We start from the raw sequence: 23,379 nt of genomic DNA, 5'->3' as shown, positions 1-23,379 counted from the left end.
GAAAAAGTAGGATAATATAATAAAGAATATATAAGAGATCTAATAGTTTATTAAGAAGTTAATATCTATAAAACTTTTAAAATATTATTATACTATTAATATAAATCTTAATCAGTAGTTTTATAAATTTAAAACTTATATTAACTACAATAAGAGAAAATAAAAAATTTAAGTAATTTTTAAATATATATTAATAAGTATAGTTTTCAATTAAAAGTTTCTCTTTATAAAAAAAGATATAAAAACTTGGATCTCTTATTAAGAGAATATAATTTATAAAAAGTAGAGCTATAAAGTTTTAAATAACTTAAACTTTTTAATTTAATTTCTTAAATATATTAATATACTTATTTAGAGCTATTTTAATATTTAGATATTTATATAGTTATTATATAACTAGTTAATCTAAAAGCTAATTATAATATTAAAGTTATATCTTATAGTTTTAGTTTAGATATTATCAATCTTTTATAGAAACTATATAGCTATTTTATAATTTAGATTATCTATTATTAGAGTTATAGAAATAATCTAATTAATTTAGTTATCTAAAAGTTCTTAATAATCTTTATTTATAGCTTTATAGTATTAAATAAAGTAAACTTTTATTTGTAACTAAGTTTTTTTATTAAGTTTTATTTAATTGTTAGTTTAAAAAGATATGTCTATAACTAATAAAATAAATAGTATTTTATTTTATTATTTTAACTACTCATAACTAATAAAAAAAGCTATTATTTTATAATTTATAAAATAATAAAACTATAATAATAAGAAGTAATTAAAGTTATTTAGAAGTATTTAATTAAGTTATAAAAATAACTATATAATTATACTAATTATCCCTAAGGGGGTATATTAGATTATAAAAGTTAAAATAGTACTTCTTAGTGTTACGACCCGTTATGCATGGATAACAGTTGACCGACCCACTTGGGCGTCGGGCGGCTAGGACAGAACATTTGTACTCTACAGGATCACGGGAACAACAGGGACTCACTCAGGAACGGAAGAACTATGGTACAGGTCACGTGATGATAAGGAATGAGCATAGATAAGGGATCCACAATGAGCGCTCAGTGGAGACTAGAATGAGCGCTCATAGTGACAAGGGTAACAGCGCTCAGGAACAGCAAGGCTACTCATGTAAGAAGACTTGTATATAGTAGGACCCTGAGCCTGGCTCATGGTCAGACTTCCATAGCTCTTCAGCAATCAACTTAGTATTCATCCTCACGGATACTCTCAGCTTACCTTCACTGCAAATTACTTCTTGAGTCTAAGACTGATCACCTTAGCCTCTGAAGACCGATCTACTACAGCCTACGACCTACGACCCAGACCACGACCCAGTGTACTGTTATTACGTCTCAATCCCCAGCTTCTGTTAGCAGACCCTACTGTCGGATAGCTGACCGTAACAGTGGCCTCCAAAAGTCTCATTATATGTCTGTTGTATTATCCAACGCATGTTTACTATTGTTCTTGTACACCTTTGCACTAATCCTACTTGTTCTATCCTCAGCTTGAATTGAAGTGAAATCTAATCAAATTCTTTCCTATTTGGAGTACCTAGGTGGTCTCATGTCAGCAAACGAAGTATGTGTTGACATCCGCATGCGACACAACGGAACCTGCGTCTTCCGATTTGCAATGTAAATCAAGCTCGGCATCGGTGCGAGTACGAAATTTGGGTGGCATCACATGGTTACCTATCCGCGAGGTCGTAGGCCTCATCGCGACTAATAAAGTGACGTAGTCGCATCGTGCATTGCCGCGGATACGCTCGTATTGCCATCCGTCAATACGATTGACCGGACTCACGGAGACTACACATTACCGTCGAATATCTTCGCCAGCAGCCTGTCCATCTCAATAGTTTAAAGGATGGACCTCTTCAAGCCCTCCCCGCCTATTCATCTCATCGACAATCTAATATTCGTCTTAAACCTATATCCTTCCCTAACCTGTAGGTATGTCCTCTAACGGCATTTTTATGAAGGCACTGGCAATGGTGCCGCAGCATGTTTCTGCCGGAGTGGGTATCCTGGCAGTCGTAAGTCTTCCTGTCCGCTCTTCCGTCCAACGTGTACACTCTCTCAACGGTTCCGCAACGTCTTCTAGTTGATCTTATGGTTCTCTCTCAATGCCGCCTACAACATCTGGTTTCATCCACTCAGCAAATATCCGGGACCGCGGTGGCAAGCGGCAAGTCGCCTTCCATACACGATTCAGGTCTTCAGAGGAACAGCCACGCAAAACACGGCGCGTCTTCACGAGCTCTACGGTCATGCTACTCGAATAACTCCCAATACTCTATCTTTCACTAGCAGTCAAGCATGGGACGGTGAGTAGGGATAATCCTTCTCATACCGTTCCGCAATTCAGCGCTAACGCTCCAATGGAGACATATATGGACTCAGGCGACGAAATGGCAGAGGAAACTTTCCCAAAGATCCAAACTTCTACATCACACCTCCTGGGGAGGCTGACACCATCGTTCGTGATACCTGGCTTGGCGTCGACTCGAACGAGAGCTGACTCGCCCCACTAGTCCACCGCTAAAGATGCTGACCATCGCCGACTGCGACGAATCCAAGCGCATGCCTTTTCTGAGAAAGCCCTATCGTTGCAGGAGGGCTTTCTGAAGCAGTATACTACAATGTTCATTTCTCAATTACATGAGAGTATTAGCCAGCCAGGCGGAGATGTTATCAATATTACCCGTTGGCTCAACCTTCTTACAACCGACATCATTGGTGAGCTCACATTCGCCGAGAGCTTCGAAGGCCTCAGCAACAGTCGGCTCCATCCCTGGCTGGAAACGGTCTTTTTGACTCTTAAAGCATTCACTTTCATACGGGAACTGACTAGGCTGCCACCTATCTTCATGCGTATTACGATGGCATGCATTCCCGCAAAGATGCTCAAGCATCAGCGTGCAGCTGTCGCTTTTGGTGCCAAGGCTGCGAAAAGGCGAATGGGGCTCGGTACCGAGCGGCCGGAATTCATGTCGTACATTCTTCGCCAGACGGACGAACAACGGTACCTCGCTACCATGGGCTCATTGCATTCCCAGCCGTTTTGCTGACACGCGGACTCCTTAGCATGACGGAACCAGAGATTGAAGCAGCGGCAATCACATTCATCGTTGCGGGCAGCGAGACCAGTAAGTCTGCAGTACCGTCCTGTCTCCTGTACTTCCTCAGCACTCGTCGGCTGATCCTACCTGAGCGGCCACTATGCTTTCTGGCACCGTCTATCTCCTGTGCCAAAACCGACCTGTCATCGAAAGGTTGACGTCTCTTGTTCGGACCGACTTTCCCAACGAGTCTGACCTCACCTTGGTCAAGCTCCAGCAACACGAATACCTCAATGCCGTTCTTCAAGAGGGGCTGCGCCTCTATCCGCCTGCGCCTGACAACCTCTTCCGAGTGACTCCAAAAACCGGAGGATATGTGATGGGTCATTTGCTGCCCCCAAAGACTAGCTTGACTATGAACCTTTGGGCGGCCAACCGGTCGGCGGAAAACTTTCATCGCCCCCTTGAATTTATCCCGGAAAGGTGGGTGAAAGATGCCCCAGTTGAGTTCCGGCAGGATGATAGGAACGCTATGAGACCGTTCAGCGTGGGACCTAGGGATTGTTTGGGGAAGAAGTAAGCTGCGATCCCACAAAGTCGCCTGAACTCATTCTGTGCCTCGCTTATCTAACCATTTCGACAGCCTTGCATGGGCGGAGATGCGCATGATTCTGGCTTATTTGGTTTGGAACTTCGATCTCTAACTCCAATCGGATAGCCAAGATTGGATTGAAAGACAGAAGGTGTTCATGCTTTGGGAAAAGCCAGACCTGAACGTGAAGATTTCCCGGGGACATTGACGAGAACGCAGATCGGAGCATGTCTAGACAGCACTTGATGAGAACAATGAGCACTTTCTTTGGAAATAATCCTGGGCAAGATCGCTATCAATACACAACTCAGCGAATTTCATGAGTTCTACAGCTTGATGTTTAATCGATGAACGTGACAGCAAACAGCTCCCCTCCTCAAAAATACCAACGCATGGGTGTCCCGATCTGCTACCCAACAGCAGAGGTTTTCCGACAGATAATAGGGGCACCCGTGGGATGGCTGAATTGGATTTCGTTCAGGGAGAAACTTAGTGTAGCACCAACTGTCCAATGTATGATTTTCTCGGGACCATGAACTCATCCGAGCACAGTAAGGTAAGAACCCGGCAGAGCGGTCCGATGCTAGCGGTGGATACCTCCCGGATGAGATTCCAGCCAGTAATTCATATCCACAGCCCGATGCTTGCTTCGACACCAAAAGATTCGCCGAATCTCACACCGGCCGGATGCCGTGATTCCCCATGAAGTTATATTCGTAGGTAGTCACACGCTCACAAACTTCGCTTCCGGTTGGTGTTGAAGGTGAGCCGGTCATCCCCGGAGGACGAAACTGCTACCATTCCCCCACCCCGGTCAGCCGGTACCCCCGCAAAGTGCCTGCTGATAGACGTCATGTTCCTGGCAGTATTCCCGGAAGCGCTCCCCGTCCCCATCATCCTGCCCATTTCTCCTCACGATGTGGAGGCCCTGCGGAGGAACTCCGCACTTTAAACCTATCAATCATCTTGACTGCGCAACGTAGGATGGAATTCCCGAAGTAAAGTTTTCAAGTCTTGATGTTCTGGAAGAAAGAATCCTTGGCTCGGCCGAGAAACGCACCGATTCGATCGTCGCACCAGCGGTGAGCCGGCTACTCTTCGGGGATTTATATAAGTCCGTGTTGTTACATAACGTATTAAACGGGGCTTCAGTGACCATACATAGATACATAGGTACTCACAGCCATCGTGGCCGACGCCTTGTCTCACCACCCGACTTTTCGAGAGTCAACCCGTTCGGAATGTGGTCGACTGGAAGCTTGGCTGCTCTTGCGCAGCTTCTCGCGCTTTCGACAGGCGTCGCAGCCGTCGCGCAGTCGCCAGAAGTTTACCCGTCGCGTAAGTCACGTTGCCCGTCCAACAGCCCTGTGCGCGTCAACAAATCAACAACTGACGTAATTGCGAAATAGCATCTGGGAAGGGATCAGGTGTCTGGAAAGATGCGTACGCCAGCGCGCGCAAATTAGTAGACCAATTGACCCTGGAGGAGAAGGTGAATATTACCCGTGGGTTTGCGAGCGACAATGTTTGTGCTGGCAATACCGGGTCAATCCCGCGGCTGGGGTGGCCTGGGATGTGCCTTCATGACGCAGGCAATGGCGTGAGAGCGACCGACCTGGTCAACTCGTATCCTTCAGCTTTGCACATCGGCGCCACTTGGGACAAGAACCTAACCTATCATCGTGGGTATTGGATGGGAAAGGAGTTCAAAACCAAGGGAGGTGAGTGCAAAGAAGCTGACAACCTCCATCTTGAGCACGTAACTGACGCCCTTGCTTAGTAAATGTTCTACTTGGACCTAATGCAGGTCCTCTTGGAAGATCACCTCTTGGTGGCAGAAACTGGGGTAAGAAATTCGTACCGCGACTCCCGAATTCGGACACTAAAATCGTGCATAGAGGGTTTCTCGGTTGATCCGTACTTGTCGGGACAGCTCAACGCGGAGACCATCATTGGTCACCAAGATGCCGGTGTCATTGCCAACCTTAAGGTGCGTTTTTTAAGCTCAAATTGCGACAAAAAAACCTGTTACTGACCTTGCTTGATAGCACTTCATCGGAAACGAGCAAGAAACCTACAGAAGGCCATACTTCGGCGTCGAAGCCGCATCGTCCAACATCGATGACAAGACCCTGCATGAGTTCTACCTCTGGCCTTTTGTCGACGGCGTCAAGGCCGGTGCTGCATCCATCATGTGTTCCTACAACAGAATCAACAACACCTACGGTTGCGAAAACAGCAAACTCATGAACGGCGTCCTCAAGGGTGAGCTCGAGTTCGATGGGTTTGTGCTTCTCGACTGGAACGCGCAACACAACCTCCAGAGTGCCAATTCTGGTCTGGACATGGTCATGCCTCTTGGGGGAAGTTTTGGTCAGAACTTGACCGATGCTGTCAACAATGGTACCGTCGACGAGTCTCGAGTGACGGATATGGCTACAAGGTAATTCATCCCAATTCAAACAATCCAAGAGACGTCATTAACCTCTTCCAGAATTCTTGCGGCCTGGTATCTTGTTGGCCAGGACTCAGACTTCCCCACTCCCGGGATTGGTATGAAGAATCTCACAGAGCCTCACGAGCAAGTTGATGCTCGCGACCCAGACTCGAGGTCAAACATTCTCGAGGGCGCAATTGCCGGACACGTCCTCGTGAAGAATGAGGACAGTGCCCTTCCCTTCGCTAAAGCACCCAACATGATCTCGGTCTTTGGGTATGATGCCACGGTACCCGACACGAAGAACACTGACAAGCTGTTTGAGCTTGGCTACTACTCCTCTCCAGAGATGGGCCAGGCCGTGCTAGGCACGGAAAGACACTTCGACCAAGCGGCCAAGGGAGGAACCATCGTCAGTGGAGGCCGCGCTGCCGCCAATGCGCCGTCTTATATCCTCGATGTAAGCCAGACCTCTCCAAGCATCATCGGATCTAACTGACCCATCGCAGCCCCTCAGCTCCATCCAGCACAGAGCAGCCAAAGACGGTAGCTGGGTAAACTGGGACCTCACATCTCCCAATCCCGACGTCAACGCCGCCAGTGACGTCTGCCTCGTCTTCATCAACGCCATGGCAACGGAAGGCTGGGACCGCGACGGCCTCCACGACGACTTCAGCGACGGTCTCGTCCTCAGCGTCGCCTCCAAATGCCCCAACACCATCGTCATCATTCACGCCGCCGGCATCCGTCTCGTCGACCAGTGGATCGACCACCCCAACGTCACCGCCACCGTCATCGCCCATCTTCCCGGCCAAGACAGCGGTGAAGCGCTCATGCAGCTCCTCTACGGCGAGGCCTCCTTCTCCGGAAAGCTCCCCTACACCCTCGCCAAGAACGAGAGCGACTACTCTGTCTACAAGCCCTGTGGGCGTGGCGAGACGAACACGACGAGTCCGCAGTGCGACTTCACGGAGGGCGTTTACATTGATTACCGCGACTTCGATGCTAAGAACGTCACTCCGAGATACGAGTTTGGGTATGGACTGAGTTACACCAGCTTCGAATACTCATCAATCTCTGTCAAGAAGCAGGAGATCCAGCCAGGCTTCGCGGCGAACTCCGATGCGTTGTGGTCTACCGTCGCAACTGTTCACGCCACGCTGAATAACACTGGGTCCCGCGCGGGAGAGGAAGTCGCGCAGCTGTATGTTGCCATTCCGAACAGCCCACCGAAACAGCTTCGTGGGTTTGAAAAGGTGGCTCTTGAAAATGGACAGGGCGCGGACTTGCAGTTTGAGTTGACGAGGCGGGATTTGAGTGTTTGGGATGTTGTGGCTCAAAAGTGGACTCTTCAGGAGGGCGAGTACACCGTGTTCGTGGGTGCGAGCAGCCGGGACTTGCCTCTCTCGCAGGCCCTTTCTATTTGAGCCAGATCTCTCTCAGTGCTGGAGGTTTTGTCTCGAATCTTTAATACTAAGTCCAAATATGGTGATCAGTTCACGTTGTCCCCCATTCCTTCAAGCCCCCTTCGAGTGCGCTCTCGGACACATATCTGTCCTGTTCGTTATCTTAAAAGAGGTATAACTCCAAGGAAAAGAAGTGGCTTTTCTGTCTAACAGAAAAAACGCGAAAGGCCCCCCAAACGGCCCACGTTACTCGACATATCCCTACACATGTACTATCAAGGCTCAAAAAGCAAAAAGTAGGTCCATCCAGGATTCGAACCTGGGCTTACGGAAAGTTCTGATATCATCAGAATCCGACGTCCTAACCAACTAGACTAATAGACCAATTGAGTTGATCCAGCTGCAATGGGCTGGTGTGAGCGCTTCAGCCGAAAATGTGGAATATGTTACGTGGGTTTAGCCCTCGTGGACCTCAAGTGGAGACAAGTTCGACCAGGACCAGGATTGGCACCACACAAGCCCATCGCTATCAACACATTCATGTCCCTTGAAAGACCTTTAATCTTCAAGTCTGACAGCTTATTTTGAGACTTGTGGCTCCCGAGAGAATTGTCTGGTGAACCTTTCCTATTGTATCAGTATCCGAAACTCTCTAGGCATTCAATCAACTCCTTCTCACCAGCAGCCCGCATCTCCACAATCTGCTCCGGCGTCTTCCTCTTCAACATGACTGGGTGATGTAGCGCGAATGGAGCAAGAAGGCTCTCCAGCTTTCGAAGTTGTTCGAGAGCAGCCATGCCAGCAATTTCACTTGGTCTCAGCGCCCCTCTCTCAGCCAATGCATCATCCCATGCCTTTGCTCTCGCAAGTTGCCCGACCGCCTCTTCTGGCAGATCGGAGATGTCGAAGTTGCCCGCCAGCATTGCTTTGGCAATTTTACCATCGCTCAAGTCGGAGTCCCGTGCAGTGCCGCCGTTCGTGCTGCCTCCAATGTCTCCAAAAGAGGTGAAGAACTCATGGGCTGGATGAGAGATGTAAGCCCAGTCAAAATCAAGAACTCCCGTGATCTGTTTTGTTGCAGGGTCGTATTGAATGTTGTTGGTGGCTGATGTTCATGTTAATAAACATATCTCGGGAGAGCAATAGTCCGCCCCTGACTTACTGAGGTCGCCGTGAATCAGCACGCGTTGCGTTTCATCGACGCCAGCTCCAGCAAGATACCGGTCAAGTCCACTCAGAATGAACTTGTTGATACGTTCGCGAACACCGTTAGGCTTCCAACCTTGCAGATTCGAGCTCCCATCCGCATCGCGCAGGCAAAATTCCAACTTGGACTTCCAAAAGTCGGTGTACGAATTCCATGGTGCCCCTTCCAGAATCGTCATCTTGCCACCCACGATATTTCCAGACTCATCGATGGTCAATCCGCCATGCAACTTGATGCTCTCAGGTAACGGCGCTCGTTGAATACCTGTGAAGACATCTGCAATCTGACCAAGCACAGTCTTCTTCTCATCGTCTGATAGGTCCTTGAACTTGGTGTCAAGCGGCACGCCGTGCTTGAACTCCATCAAAGTCCAGTCATAGCCATCACCTGCGCCTTGAGCTGAACTCCACGCAAAGATGGCCGGGATGAGCCCGGCGGCATCAGGTTTGAAAGCTTGGAGGCCCTGGCGAGCGATGTACATCGCTGCGACCTCGTTCTCGACTCGATTATCCTGGATGATGTCCATGGCTTTGGGATTAGCTAGCCGCATGACGATGGTTGAGATGCCTCCCTCTGGCGGAAGCGTGGTGTGCGAGCCAGTATCAAGGAAATTGTCCTTGGTGGCTGGCTTGGCCAAATTGATTTTGTAGATGAAGTTGTTGTAGGGGAATGGAACGTCCTCTTGGTATTCTACGGGTGTGATTTCGGTGGGCTGTATCCGGTATCAATAACCTGGGCGTTGAGAGGGAGGAGTGGCTCTTACCTCGAGACCGAACCCAATTACGGTATTCCTGACGAAGTCAAGACGCTCTTGAAATTGTTCGTGATTCATAATGGAGAGAGATGAGTTGTCAAAAATATCGTATGTTGTTGACGTTGAAATAAGAGTGCGGAGTTTTGAGGTAAAGGGAACTTGGGATTGTTTTAAATATGCCACGAGTCTCTTGCTATTGGGCGTGGAGAGATTTCTTTTGATCACACTCCACGTAGCTCTTACCAAGCCAGTAATCACAATCGAATTTGCTCCTTCCCTTGCAATACCTAGTTGAGTCAGAACACCAATTTGGAAGGCGAACAGCAGAAAACTGCTCGTCCTCTCAATTGGGATGTTGCATGTTCACGATATTGAAATATGTGATTTTAAAGGAAGCGAATCGGATCCCATCCGGTCTCTCCGGTGCCAATCAACATCACGCTCTTTGGTTAAGCCAAGGCTTTTCTAATCGTTGACTGATGCCATTGTCAGCCGCGATCCTTGCCAAAAGCCCGTTGCTGCCTGGAAATACTGTTTCAACCCACACGTAAATCAGCCATTTCTGCCTAAACTGTGCCGCACAGATGCATATTGGCTTCAGAGTTCACCAAGACAATCATGTAGTTGAGCTTCGTGAATTACTGTTATTGGCTGTTTGACGTCTGTATTGCAGCACTATCTTGGGATCACCCTCTCATCATGTTCAGTTATTCTCATTCACATCAAACCACCATTTAATCATCTATCGCAGGATTACGGATATGCTTCCCCATATGCCATTGTACCAAGCTTCTTTTAACTTGCCGTAAGCAGATTAGCAGAATGAAATTCCTATTATCATTGGTAAGGTTAGGGCCTTGGAGATTCTTGATATTTGCAATTCCTGTTTGTAGATGGGTCGATGAACCACATGTCTTAGGTTGTAACCTCAATTATGGCTGGAGTTTTCAGGGATACCTCTGATCAAGCTTCGAACCTCATTAAATCATTTTTTCCACAAATACGAATCCAATAAGGATGGAATCAAGAGTGTTTGGATGTGCAAGTGGAACAACACATTTTTGTTCGCAAAAACTTTGGCCTATTGCATACTGAAGACGGAAATAAAGAGGAACAATTGGCAATCAGTGAGATTCCACAATTTCCGCGAAGTCGCCAATCTCACTGTCCGGGGTATGAGTGGGCACTATTCCGGCGGCTCTTGTTCACCATCGCGACGCGCCGGTCCTTTGAAGAGCCCTAAGAACTTGCGACCGTCATGATTAATAAACAACTCTGCATCTCGAAATGTCTACGTAATTGCCTCTTCCCAAACACCACATTCGCAGTTTCCCGTGGTTCGGCCGCAATCGCTCAGTGGCCACCGGCAATAACGGCAGATACACGAGATACGGTGCGGGTCGCTGACGGCGGATATTGGCTGCGCTAGACGGCAATAGGAAGCTCAGTAGCATCGATTCATGAATGCTGATCCCCCCCACGTGCCCGGGCAATCTCATTCTCTGGATGATAGCCAATGCGACTTCGGCCGCCACATGGATGAGCGTTTATCGGCTCGCCGCGTCAGCGCGGAATGATGCGTGCAAAGATACCGGCGGGCGGCGGTCGCCAAGAAAAGCTTGTTTGCGCGGGAGCTGCATCCTCTTAAAAGCTTGGCTGCATGCAACACCCGCCCGTCGGGAAACGCTTGCATCTCCAGGTGGCCGTCGGTTTTCCTCTCGTTCTTTGCGCGGCCTGACTCGTTCTTTCATTGGATTGGTCGTTTTAGAGTTCTCAAGATGCGTTTTACGAATACCATCTGGGCGTCGCTTGGCTTTGCCATCACCACCCCGGTCTTGGCCTGCGATAGCTGCGAACACCCCGAGAGGGATGTGGTGTTGACGAGACATGTTCGCAGGGCGCAACCTGATGCCCAGGCTGCTGCAGTCGCCCCTCGCGGCCCTCTGTCGTGGGGTCAATTGAACTTTCTCCATACGACTGGTACGTCGCGTTCAGTGATACTCGGTTGCAAGAATACAAGCTGACAATGGTGGTCTAGATACTCATGGCTGGTTCGTCCTTGACCGGAAATTCTAATAATCGCATACTGACTCAGCCATGCAGGCTGGAAGGCCACATCCGTGAGCAGAACTATGGGGCCGATTGGGGTGACTTCGTGAGCTTCGTCAAGCACATGCGCCAGAAGGCCGAAGACCTCGACGTTGATTTGTTGGTCGTCGACACTGGAGTATGTAGAAGCGATCTCACTCTCGGCGCAATGATGTTGACAATATTAGGATTTGCATGACGGTGCAGGCCTCAGCGACGCCACTGGTGTTTCCACCTACGCGAACGGCACCGGTGTCAATGGCCAAATTTCGAACCCCATTTTCGAGAACATCGACTATGATGTGCTGGCCATTGGTAACCACGAGCTGTACATTTCCAGCATCGCATATGAGACTTTTAGTCAATTCGCCAAGGTCTACGGTGATAGATATGTCACTAGCAATGTCCAAATCCGCAACCCCAGCACGGGCGCGCTTGAGTACATTGGCAAGCAGTACCGTTATTTCACCACACCGAAGGGTAAGTTGCTCTTACGAAATACTGTTGCTGTCTCATAGGAATCTAATGATCTTTCTAGGTCTCAGAATCATGGCGTTTGGTGTTCTGTTTGACTTCACCGGCAACTCCAATGCCTCAGTCGTCACCAAGGCCGCGACCATGGTCAAGCAGCCCTGGTTCTTGAGCGCTGTCGATTACAGCGAGCCTGTTGATCTTTACCTGGTCATCGGCCACAACCCTGTCCGACCTACTCAGAGCAGCAGCACGCTGAAGACTGTTTTCGACGCGATCCGAGCCATCAAGCCTGACACACCTGTTCAGTTCTTCGGTGGTCACACCCATATCCGTGACTTCGCCGTTTACGATGACAAGTCGACTGCTCTCGAGTCCGGAAGGTACTGCGAGACCCTGGGCTTTCTTTCCATGTCTGGCATCAAGTCCGACAACTACAAGGGCGCGGTATATCCCAAGGGTGTCCCTCACCCTGCCCAGAAGGCGGTTGCTGTGGCCACGACAACGTCCTCGAGCAGCCTTGCCTCTGCGACTGGCAACTCCACCATGACCTACTTCCGTCGCTACCTGGACTGGTAAGATCATGATGGGACTAAAATTTGCAGATGATTAACAGTTATACCAGGAACACTCTGACGTTCGAGTACCACGCCGTCGGTAGCCAGGCTAAGGCCTTCAACACGTCCAAGGGCGTCAGTGTCACTCAAGAGATCACATCTGAGCGCAAGAACCTCAATCTGACGACTCTTTACGGCTGTGCCCCCCAGACTTGGTGCATCGATTGTGCGCCTTTCATGTCTGAAGGATCCATGTTCAATTTCACAACCACTGCTCTCGCAGCCACGATCATCACAGAGGAGAGAAAGTCCACGCCGAGAATCATCATCGCCAACACCGGCCATATCCGATTCGACCTTGCCCAAGGCCCCTTCGACTACGACTCCTCCTTCATCGTCTCTCCCTTCACCGACGCTTTCGAGTACATCCCCGACGTCCCCTGGTCGTATGCCAGCCAGATTCTCAGCAACTTGGAATCGGGAGCTTTCCCTTCCAAGAGGAAGCGTTACTTGACCGAGGATTCGTTCGGCTTCAGCCACATCAACCCTGCTCTGTCTTCTGTCGATAGCTGCATCGATCCTCCAGTCACCAACGACCACTTTGCGAAGCGATCTTACGCTGGAGGCCGTATCGTTCGTCGCCAGGACATTACTCCGGGATACACCACATCCGATGATTTCGGCACCGACGGCGACGACACCATTCATAGCAAGATCCCGATCTACGACTACCCCAACTTCTTCCAGGCCAACGGCAGCTTCCCTGCTGACGGCTCAATTTCAGATGATACCAAGATTGACTTGATCTTCCTGGACTATATTGCCGGTTCAGTTGTGACTGTTTTGCAGTCTTTGGGAGCCAACTACACCTCTGCTGACGTTTCTTACTATCTTCCAAGCGTAAGTTCACTCTCGCGGCGTAAATGCTGTTCGGAACAGACGGTTGGAGACTAACACATTGCTAGACATTCACGACCAACTCCTACTTGCCCAAGTATGCAAAGGAGAGTGCTTCCTGGCAGGCCAACATGCCCAATTGCCCTGTCGGATTGGGGATTGGATACAACACTACGACCGCTTGAGAAAGAAAGCGACTAGGACCGTAATTGTCCTTAATTTGACTGCCTATTCATGGGGGATAGCTCACCTCTGGCTTTCGCACTCAAGGAAACACTCGCAGAAAACCACTCGGATGCCTGTGCTCACTTGCGAAACGAGTACATAGTTTCAAATACATGCACATAACATTGGGCCCTAGCAAATAAACCGAACAGTATCAATCCTTTCGCCTCTTCTCAACTATGAGATATCATCCGTCGCCTCAAATGCTTGATGATCAAGTAGGTCGCAACTCAAATGGTCGCTTCTAAATTAGAGAGGGAGATCAGGCTGCGCAACAACAGGGCAATTCTGGGCCATTTCGGCCGCGACAACAAGTATTACTCTTGGCACCTTATGCGCCCACCAATAGAAAACACTTGACAGCAACCTACATCTGCACATCTGCGAGAGAGCTTACAATTAGGAAGTCGATAGCTCTGCAGACGATATGATAGGTCGCCTGATTCTTTGCCGCCGCACTCGATCGTTCACTCCGTAAGGCATCTGAAATTGCTGCGGGGTTGTCAGCTGGCCTTTGCCTAATGGTCCAGTTCTCGCAAGTTTTCCTCTCCTACTACTTCTTTCGCCTACCTGCGCTAACACTCTCGTTTCGCTGCTCTCAACTCGACAGAGGCAGCGCTCCTACAACGATGCCAAACCTCGAAGAATATACGATTGGCTGGATTTGTGCCATCAATACAGAATTCGTCGCTGCTCGCGCATTCCTTGACGAGAGCCATGGCAAGCCCGAGGGAGTAGCACAGAACGATGACAACAATTACGCCCTTGGTCGGATGGGGCAGCACAACGTCGTCATTGCTGTTCTTCCCAAGGGAGAGTATGGCACCACTACTGCTGCCACTGTTGCAAGGAACATGGTGCATAGTTTTCCGAACGTCCGTGTCGGTCTAATGGTCGGGATTGCCGGCGGTGCTCCCAGCGAGAATCATGACATCCGACTTGGTGATATCGTTGTTAGCAGCCGAAGCGGCGGCAAGGGCGGTGTATTTCAATATGATTACGGGAAGAGTATGCAGAATGGTTCGTTTGTGGAAACGGGAGCCCTCAACCAACCACCCCAAGTGCTGCTGGCTGCAGTGAATGGGCTGGAGTCCGACTATGCCATGGATGGACATCAACTTGATTCCAAGATTGAAGAGGCACTCAAGCGTTATCCACGCTTGCGCAAATCACACTCTCGCCCTCCGGGAATAAGCGACAGGCTTTACCAACCCAACGTGACGCATCCTCCCGATTCGACATCAGATTGCCTGCAGGATTGTAGCGATGATCCGGCCCAACTGGTACCCAGGCGCCAACGAAGTGAATTTGACGACGACCCGGCAATTCATTTCGGCCTGATTGCGTCTGGAAACCAGGTGATAAAGAACGCCCAGATTAGGGATAAGCTTGCGGCTGATAAGGGTGTTCTTTGTTTCGAGATGGAAGCGGCAGGCCTGATGAACCATTTCCCGTGTCTGGTAGTGCGTGGTATTTGCGACTACTCGGACACCCACAAGAATAAGTCCTGGCAAGGATTTGCTTCGATGGTTGCTGCGGCTTATGCGAAAGACCTTCTGGGTCAGATTTCGCCTTCTAAGATTAAAATAGAGACAAGGCTCGCTGAGACGCTTCGATCCAGTTAGTCATTGCATTCTATCAGTCGCTCCTCGTTTCCTACATTCTGACGTAATTCTAGTCGAAATCAACCAAGCTCATCACCTTCACTCCATGCTTGAAGTAACAGCGGCGTTTCGGAAAATGGAGTCAACCCAGCAAGCAGAAACCATCAAACTATGGTTGGCCCCTCCAGATTCATCTACGAATGCGAACCGTGCTCGAGAGCTTCGACACAAAGGCACCGGCGTATGGTTTCTTGAATCATCACTTTTCCGAGAGTGGAAATCCGGGTCCCGTCGATGTGTCTGGTTATATGGACTGCCAGGATGTGGGAAAACTATTCTAATCACGACAGCCTATGATCACATCACACAGGGGCCCGAAAGGATTGCGCTTCATTTCTTCTTCGATTTCAGCGATGACCGAAAACAGACTCTCGACAATATGCTGCGAGCACTAGTACTCCAGCTATACGTATTTCAGCCTAAATCAATTCCGGAACTCGAGGACCTTTTCAAGCGTTGCAATGAGGGCCGAGACCAGCCTGATAGCGTTGCTCTGTCTGACTGTCTTCTGAGAGTGTTCAGTGGTTCACCCCAAACCTACGTTTTCTTGGATGCACTTGACGAATGCTCCGAAAGAGGAAGACTGCTCAAATGGATCAAAGAATTCGTCGCTGTTCCTGATCTTGACCATGTTAAGCTCATCATGACCGCCCGACCTGAAGCGGAGTTTAATCAACAGATAATTCCTCTTATACAGGATATTAACTGTTTTTCACTGCAGACAGAGTCGATGAACGCCGACATTCAGTCGTTCGTTCAAAGTAGTCTCAAGGAGAGACCTGGATTTGAGAAGTGGACCTCAGCCCCGTCAACGCTTCAGCGAATTAGTGATGAGATCGGGACAAAGGCTGACGGAATGTGAGTCAGAAATCCAAGTATAAGGAAAAATATTTATGGGAAGGTGTTACTGATTACATATATTACAGGTTTAGATGGGCAGCCTGCCAGCTAGACAGTCTTGAAAGCTGTATTGATCATGATGAAATTGTATCAATCCTTAGTTGCCTGCCACGGACTCTCAACGAAACTTACGAGCGGATACTGGAGCGAATTCCCAACCATCGAAAGGACAAATCAACGCGCCTTCTGAAGTTTCTTGTTTTTTCGTCAAGGCCCTTTACTCTCGAGGCAGCTGTGGATATCGTGGCCGTCCGTCCACAAGGCTTTGAGATAAGAGACAGGATGTTCATCCCTAGAGATATCCTAAAACCATGCCCTAGCCTTATCTCGATCGGAAAGAACGCCAAAACTAATAGGACTTCTGTACAACTTGCTCATTTCTCCGTCAGAGAGTACCTTCTGAGCGCCCAGGACGGCTTCCAAAAAGTCAGCGCTTCAGTCAGTATCTTGAATACATGTATCGCATACTTTTGGAGCGTCAGAGAAGCAGCAATTGAATGCGCAGAGAATTTGCGTTCTCAAAACCTAGGCCGTTCTTTTATGGCGGAGTCAACAGCGAAGATCCAGATTGCGCAAAAGTTTCCCCTATTGGAATTTGTTGTTTTGGAATGGATAAACCTCGCCCATCTCACTGGAGAACCGGATGACATCGCCGAGAAGGCAGCGACTATTTTACAAGATTCACGAGGATATGCGCTCTGGAGAGACTGGAAGAATCCTCTTGAAACCTATCGCCTCGCACCATGGGAGCAGTGCGGTCTATATTTCGCTTGCCGCAAAGGGCTACGGAGAACGGCAAGGGTCTTGATGCTACGAAATGTGGATGTTGATACTCGTCATGGTTGTATGGGTGCTCTACAAGGTGCATCTTCTTCCGGCCTCCAGGACATCGTTGAGCAGCTTCTTGCTAGACTATCAGAGTTCACCGCTCACGAAAAGGTTTACGGCGGCGCTCTGCAGCTCGCTTCACAAGAAGGACACGTGGAAGTTGTCAAGTTGCTGTTAAGTCATGGAGCAGACACTCACAGCCGCAAGAACGAATTCTGTCATCACCCCGCTCTAGTAGGTGCTGCTGAGCGCGGTCATCGAGAGGTTGTTGAACTCCTTTTGGACAACGGTGCAGACATTAACATATGTGACGAATATGACGATGCTTTGTCGGCGGCATCGATGAATGGATTCTTGGAAACTGTCGAAGTACTTCTCAAGCGAGGAGCAGACGTCAATATTCACAGCGGCGAGGCTATTCCGCGAGCCTCCCGAAAGGGCTATGACGGAATTGTAAAACTGCTTCTCGATTATGGAGCCGATGTCAACGCCTTTAGCCCCGACTTTGGTGAAAACGCCATTCTGAGTTCTTTAAGAAACGGACATCTTAATATTGCAACGCGGCTTGTGAACCACGGAGCTGACGTCAACGTACGCAGCGATGATTCTATTCTTGAATCTTTTGCCTGGCCCTGGAATACACCTCTCCTCATTGCATCAGCTCGCGGTTACGTCGACTTCACGCGGTTACTCTTACGTCACGGAGCAGATGTGAACGTACAAAACCAGTCTGGGAACGCTCTGACAGCCGCCACACTTGCAGACCAGAATCGAGACGAGATTATCCAGCTTCTTCTCGATAATGGCGCGGTCTTGGCCATCATGTCCCAAGGGGGCATCCGCTGATGGCGCGGTTGGTCCCATCGACATAAGCGCTTGTCTACCAGAGAAAGTTCTGTTGGAACTTAGCGCCGATACCATTGTGGGGACATGTGTTCAGGTCAAACCTTTGTTGGCCTGGTTTTCGTCTATGTTCCTAAAGAGTGCCTCCCGCAACAGGCCTATTACTGTCTCTACTACCCAATTTCTGTTGGAATTTGCCGCTATGATGGGATGATTCGTGTTATCGTGCGTGACTCACTTTGTCCTGAGATTTCCCAAAATATCGCGAAGTTTTCCTTTCGTTGTTGGTGAAGTTGGACTAATCCCGCCTGGTGAGCCGTCCTTATCAGTGAGAAGATGAGTTGTTGGTGCTTAATGATCTCACAGCCACACCTCAGCCCCTATGACCAAATACTAATACATGCCACATTCCCCGCAGGAGGTGGTGTTTCACGATCTTCACATTTTGTCTCAATCAACTCATCATTATTTGTCACAGACTCACAATGGCTGACATCACCTCACTTCAAGCTCTTGTGCCACTTGCACGGTCTCAATCTACAACAATTTACTTCTCTTTCGAAACGTCTTACGGCTTGGTCTTAGAATGCCAATCAGGAAGACAGGTCTGCCTCCGCCTCAAAGACTCTACAACACTATCAAACACGCAAATTGCAACTGGGTCTTATTCAGAATGTTTGAAATACGAAGCCTCGTCCGTATCCAAGCCGCCAATGGTGCCAGATTCACGCCCCGGCGACTTGCCAAGACCCCAACTCGATTCTGTTAGTCCAGGCCACCATCCCTCTCAGTCTGGCTACCGCTACCTGATTGACCCAGACTACGGCACCTCCGCCTTGTGGTATCGTCCAAGATGGCCTGTTAACCCCGAGGGCGAGTTTTACATTGACCTTCGGAGTCTAAAACATCGATATTCCTCTGCTTGGATTGAGGCCTTTGAAAAGTGGGAAAGGCGATGGACTGAAGCTTTCAAGGCCCAGGAGCGCCAACTCGGTTCTTACAAGGAGCCGTTTCCGGATCTAGAGGAGCGGAAGACTTGGTTCGTGGAGGGTGCGCTGCTAGCGGCTTGGCTTGTACTTCAGGACGATGTTGACCAAGTGGCTTACGACCCGGATGATGGAATATTTGAGCTGCGGCGCGATGGCCTGGAGGAGACTTTGGCAGGGATGCTTTACGATTTGACCGATGGTTTGAAGATTAAAGAGGAGTCGGATTCCGACTAGATCCTAGCTGCTGTTTCTTCACGCAACAATATCGCACTGCCTGGTTCCAAGGTTTGCTGGCGAGGAACGATGTGCTTCTTTCGTGGCTGGACTTATGCGAAGACTAGGAACGAAGTTTATGGTCAAGCTTTACGATGAGCAGACATCCAAAAGTCCCATCACCAGTCGAGACTTTTCAAAATAATAGGTAAACAGAATATTGTGAAATTTCCAATCAATCGAACTCTTATACATACTCAGTGATAAACTCGACTCCTTTACTCTCAAAAAGCTCCCGTGCCTCTTCCAAATCGTCTAGAATAGAAACACGCACCGTTGTCAAGTGCGGGAACTCGACTTGACAAACCCTCCCGAGTTCCAGAATTGCCGGCAGAAGGGTCCTCGTGCTACATGTAGAATAACCGCACTCGATTCCCACAAGTCTTATTGAGTCAGGCAACATGTTCACCAGCATCCGCGGTTCCATGTCTGTCTCATCTTCCTCGTAACAGGGGACAACGAGATATTGCGCGTCGAGACGCAGCTCTTGCAACTGTTCCAACCCCCTCAATGATCTCATCATATCTTCATCGGTAATACCATCGTCTCGATAATACGAATTATCGTCTTCGAGCATCAAGAGCTTTAAGAACTTCAACTTCGGCGCATGCTTCAGGATGGCTTCTTGCACATCGCGCGCCCTTGGAGGTGTTTCCCCATCCATAATGCCGGCGTCTCCACCATAATAAGTAAGCTTTTCCAGGCTCGGGAGTTGTTTCAGTAGTCGATTGACCGCGTCAATTTGGAGGAAGCTGTTCCGAAGGGTGATTTCTGTGACGTTCGCCATTTTCAAGCCCATACCGACCTCGATCACGGCGTATGCAAAAACTGATGTAATGTTCGGTGCAGCAAGGAAGATCTCCGTCGCATAAGCGAGATCAAAACCACCGTTATCATCCCAGTGTGATAGGGAGAGTCTCTTCAGATTCCGCAGAGATCCTGGAGGGCAGAATGGTACGGGGTCGTAGTATCCGTTCCAGGTGACAGTGAGACATAGGTCCTCGATATTGGTGCACTTGCCGATGAACAGGCTCAGAAGCATTGTTTCATCCTCCTTGGGCTCGTCTTGTGATATGCGCAGGTGATCGAGCTGGGTCGTCACTTCTTTGAGTACTAGTTCATCGTTTCCAGATGTGAAGGTGAGCTCATCGTCCGAGCCCAGGTGCAGCGACTTCACATGCTGTGTGAGATCCGGACGCCATTTGAATAGTGTTCTCGCAAACGCGATCTCGTTCCTCCGGTGGAATCGATGATACAAAATCGGAGTGGCAACTGAGTTCAGCGGTTTGTTCGTCAGGCAGAGGTTGACAAGTGCAAGACGTCTCTCATGCTCGGGTCTTCCGATTGGGCAGCTGTCGTTGCAGTACATGCCCCAACAAGTTGATGACGAAGGAGGAGGATGGCAATGCGGGCAGAATAGTGTGAAGATTTTCTCTAGAATGGAAGCTGGTAACTCAGAAATAGGGGACATGATGGGACGTTATCGTGGAAATGGCTGGCTGAGTTGATAGTGTCGCGAGATGTATACCAATTGTTAAGATGAAGGTTCCAAGAGAATGATGCATAGATCGCAGCTGAAACCTGCAGTATTTGAGGCGCGGTCTTGGATGCAAAATCTACGATGTACTACCAGCTGCCTCGGCTGTGATTTTCACATCGTGATGTTGTCCGTGTGTGTCGTCTGGTGCAAAATGGTATCCCCTGACGCACGGTACCTGTGCCGCATAGGCAACAGGCCAGGGTCGGCTGAACGGGAGAATTCTGAGTGGTATAAAACTGTGGGATTATAGGGCTGCTTGACCGCATTTAGAACAACTGGAATGTCTCAAGTAGTGACAGAAGCTGCGAGAGTTAGGCCGGTTGGTTGAGCCAGATCGCTTGCCGGTCTGGCTAATGTGCATCTACAAACTCTAAATTACAGAACGGATTCCCGGGCCAGGCAGCCGCTCAGGGGTTTCGTCTCTTTCGAGCAGTCCTGACGGTTCCCGTACCCTGGGTGCGCGAGTCAAGCTGGTAGGACATACGACCGCCGGGGCAACACAGTGGAGCGCCTAAGCAGTCACCTACACAGGCTGTTGTTTCAATGGATGAAGAACTTTGTCCTTGCTATAATACGCGGATTATCTCCTCATTCTCACTTGCGCAATGAAGAACCGCAGAATCACCTACTACTCTGCTGTGCTTTCCTATGAAGAAAATGCACGGATGCAGGTCACTGATTCCTTGCGTATGGTGGAATTTATGTCACGGATAGCGGCAGACAATAAGTACAAAGGAGAAGTTTCTCTCAAATATTTCGGCTTCTTTCGAAAATCCACGTCCAAGAGGCCAAGGCCAGAGAAGCTGTAGAGACGCTTCATGCTTTATAATGCATTTCTGAACCACTTCAATTGTTTGCATCCCCAGGAAACTTGGTGGAGCCATAGCCGTCCATGCCCGCTTCGCCTCTCGGTCTGGCCCCCGAGCTTTAAAGGCCTTTCGGCGTCTGCACTCCGAGCCCCGACCGTCGTGGCCCACGCACGCACTAGAACCGGCGCCAAAGGGCCGAATCGCGAAAACGCCGTGTTCTGCTCCGACTTTTTCCAAGCCCCCCAATGATCGTCCAGTGGTCGAGCAAGGGTCGGTTGATTGGTCTGGATGATATCATTGAAGGTGCGTCTTGACGGTCGACGGACCTCGGACGTTATTTGACCTGGAAATAGCTAGACTGGACTTGTACAATTATTGCAGAAGCAGGAGGTTGATTACGACATGGTGTACAGCCTGAGGTGACGAGAGTTGCGGATATACGCATGGGCGACCGTTGAAGGTTGACATTCATGACTTCTGAACTGGACGTAAATTCGCTTCGGCCTTAGTTCTTCGCAAAAATATCAGCCAACATTTCCTTGAAGCCTTCTTCAGACAATGGCTGTATCCCCAATAGTTGGTTATCAGTCTCTCCATACTGGTTCCCAAGCCCGTCACCAAATGCGCCCTTCACAGCGTACACGTGGAAAACGCCCATCTTGGACCCGTCCACAGTTGGCTGTGCAGCAAGATGCTTCTCAAGTTCGTCCAGGTGAACCTGTTCCTCGCGCCATTCTCCCTTCGAGATGACTTCTTTCGCATGACCGAGTATTTGCTTTTGGGACATTAGTCCTTCGTGGATATAAACGGGTCGATTCTTGGTTTCTGCTGAGTGCTTAAGGACGGCGACAACTGCTCGTGCCGCCGTCGGCATCGTGATCATAGAGACCGCCCGTTCCCCTCCGTTGTACAAACGCGCTTTTCGCTCTTTGAGGTCAAGGACAACTCCGGTCTCGATTGACAAGTCGATGAACACGTTGTTGTAGATGTAAGTGTAATTTATGCCGTGAGACCTTGCCTTCTGTTCCAAGTATTCTTCCACTTGAACCTTGTGTTTGTAGTTCGGAAACGTTCGTATTTGAGGATCTTGTAGGTTCGATCCGAATTCGGATGGAATGAATCTCTTGACGCCGGCGGTAGCCGCTGCGTCAATCAATGGGATTTGAAGCGGAATTGCCTCCCTTGAGAGTGCGCTCACGACAGCATCCTGGCCCGCTAGTGCCTTGACAAGACTCTCTTATTGTTGTAGTCGACAATGGCTAGATTTGCACCGAGGCCGGCGTCAACTCCCTGTCCCCTACTCAGAATAGTGACATTGAATAAACCAGATTGGATGAGTTCTTTCGAAATCAAAGACCCGAGTAGACCGGAACCCTATTCCTGGTTAGTCATAAGCCCTACAGCATGTTCATTCCGGTGTTCGAACACTTACACCGACGACTGCAACGTTTCGGATTTCCTGGCTTACGGAAGCCATCTTCGCTACTCCAGAGAAAATGTAATGTGATTGGGCAAGCAATTCTCTGTGCGATCTTGTGTATTTAAGAAGTCGCCATCGGTATTTGAGGCATTCCTTGTCGTGCACACCCTTTAATGGAAGCCGAAGGCTAAGCCGGCCGTCGGTCTGAAATACCCGAGTACGGTGTCCGCTTCGGCAAACTCGCCAGGCCTATCCGAAAGGCGGTCCAGAACATCACAAACCGCTGGTCACTGAATTAGAGGTTTCTCGGCGTTTTTAGTATGTCAAGTGGGAAAGCAAGTATTTTGTCAAGTGAAGAACATTTCAATTTTGTCCGGGAGAACCTATGGAATGATTT

General features: G+C 49.2%; 8 protein-coding genes across 8 annotated transcripts; 5 read left to right on the top strand and 3 right to left on the bottom strand.

The window, feature by feature from the left end:
- Nucleotides 1-2,011: 2,011 nt before the first annotated feature.
- aclL-7 (Cytochrome P450 monooxygenase aclL) lies at nt 2,012-3,300 on the top strand (the record flags this gene model as incomplete). The annotated part of the gene is made up of 5 exons (XM_066151487.1): nt 2,012-2,056; nt 2,125-2,347; nt 2,408-2,499; nt 2,555-3,045; nt 3,108-3,300. 5 exons carry the CDS (start codon nt 2,012-2,014, stop codon nt 3,298-3,300), a joined length of 1,044 nt encoding a protein of 347 aa, XP_066009178.1.
- Nucleotides 3,301-4,915: 1,615 nt separating this feature from the next.
- Nucleotides 4,916-7,538, top strand: cel3B (Beta-glucosidase cel3A; the record flags this gene model as incomplete). Its single annotated transcript, XM_032030429.1, has 7 exons — nt 4,916-5,012; nt 5,084-5,395; nt 5,455-5,520; nt 5,573-5,664; nt 5,723-6,117; nt 6,169-6,571; nt 6,621-7,538. The coding sequence occupies 7 exons, from the start codon at nt 4,916-4,918 to the stop codon at nt 7,536-7,538; spliced, it is 2,283 nt and encodes a 760-aa protein (XP_031890057.1).
- Nucleotides 7,539-8,152: 614 nt separating this feature from the next.
- CGGC5_v005621 (uncharacterized protein) lies at nt 8,153-9,556 on the bottom strand (the record flags this gene model as incomplete). Its single annotated transcript, XM_032030431.1, has 3 exons — nt 8,153-8,622; nt 8,680-9,436; nt 9,488-9,556. The coding sequence occupies 3 exons, from the start codon at nt 9,554-9,556 to the stop codon at nt 8,153-8,155; spliced, it is 1,296 nt and encodes a 431-aa protein (XP_031890282.1).
- Nucleotides 9,557-11,256: 1,700 nt separating this feature from the next.
- On the top strand, nt 11,257-13,676 carry CGGC5_v005620 (Secreted protein; the record flags this gene model as incomplete). Its single annotated transcript, XM_066151486.1, has 8 exons — nt 11,257-11,458; nt 11,517-11,529; nt 11,582-11,705; nt 11,755-12,046; nt 12,105-12,612; nt 12,663-12,729; nt 12,805-13,494; nt 13,560-13,676. The coding sequence occupies 8 exons, from the start codon at nt 11,257-11,259 to the stop codon at nt 13,674-13,676; spliced, it is 2,013 nt and encodes a 670-aa protein (XP_066009177.1).
- A 669-nt stretch (nt 13,677-14,345) lies between these two features.
- Nucleotides 14,346-17,954, top strand: mask (Ankyrin repeat and KH domain-containing protein mask; the record flags this gene model as incomplete). The annotated part of the gene is made up of 3 exons (XM_066151485.1): nt 14,346-15,276; nt 15,671-16,238; nt 16,307-17,954. The coding sequence occupies 3 exons, from the start codon at nt 14,346-14,348 to the stop codon at nt 17,952-17,954; spliced, it is 3,147 nt and encodes a 1,048-aa protein (XP_066008932.1).
- A 670-nt stretch (nt 17,955-18,624) lies between these two features.
- CGGC5_v005618 (uncharacterized protein) lies at nt 18,625-19,174 on the top strand (the record flags this gene model as incomplete). The annotated part of the gene is made up of 2 exons (XM_066151484.1): nt 18,625-18,715; nt 18,771-19,174. The coding sequence occupies 2 exons, from the start codon at nt 18,625-18,627 to the stop codon at nt 19,172-19,174; spliced, it is 495 nt and encodes a 164-aa protein (XP_066008933.1).
- A 226-nt stretch (nt 19,175-19,400) lies between these two features.
- CGGC5_v005617 (uncharacterized protein) lies at nt 19,401-20,684 on the bottom strand (the record flags this gene model as incomplete). Its single annotated transcript, XM_032030435.1, has 1 exon — nt 19,401-20,684. The coding sequence occupies one exon, from the start codon at nt 20,682-20,684 to the stop codon at nt 19,401-19,403; it is 1,284 nt and encodes a 427-aa protein (XP_031890286.1).
- Nucleotides 20,685-22,067: 1,383 nt separating this feature from the next.
- On the bottom strand, nt 22,068-23,039 carry PLR_Lc1 (Bifunctional pinoresinol-lariciresinol reductase; the record flags this gene model as incomplete). The annotated part of the gene is made up of 3 exons (XM_032030436.2): nt 22,068-22,798; nt 22,864-22,936; nt 22,995-23,039. The coding sequence occupies 3 exons, from the start codon at nt 23,037-23,039 to the stop codon at nt 22,068-22,070; spliced, it is 849 nt and encodes a 282-aa protein (XP_031890287.2).
- Between the last annotated feature and the right edge of the window lie 340 nt (nt 23,040-23,379).

Source organism: Colletotrichum fructicola (genome assembly GCF_000319635.2).
Source record: "Colletotrichum fructicola Nara gc5 chromosome Unknown KSG_Nara_v1_contig03, whole genome shotgun sequence".
NCBI lineage: Eukaryota > Fungi > Ascomycota > Sordariomycetes > Glomerellales > Glomerellaceae > Colletotrichum > Colletotrichum fructicola.
The sequence above is the reverse complement of the archived record's forward strand: the minus strand, read 5'-3'. Positions and strand labels throughout refer to the sequence as shown.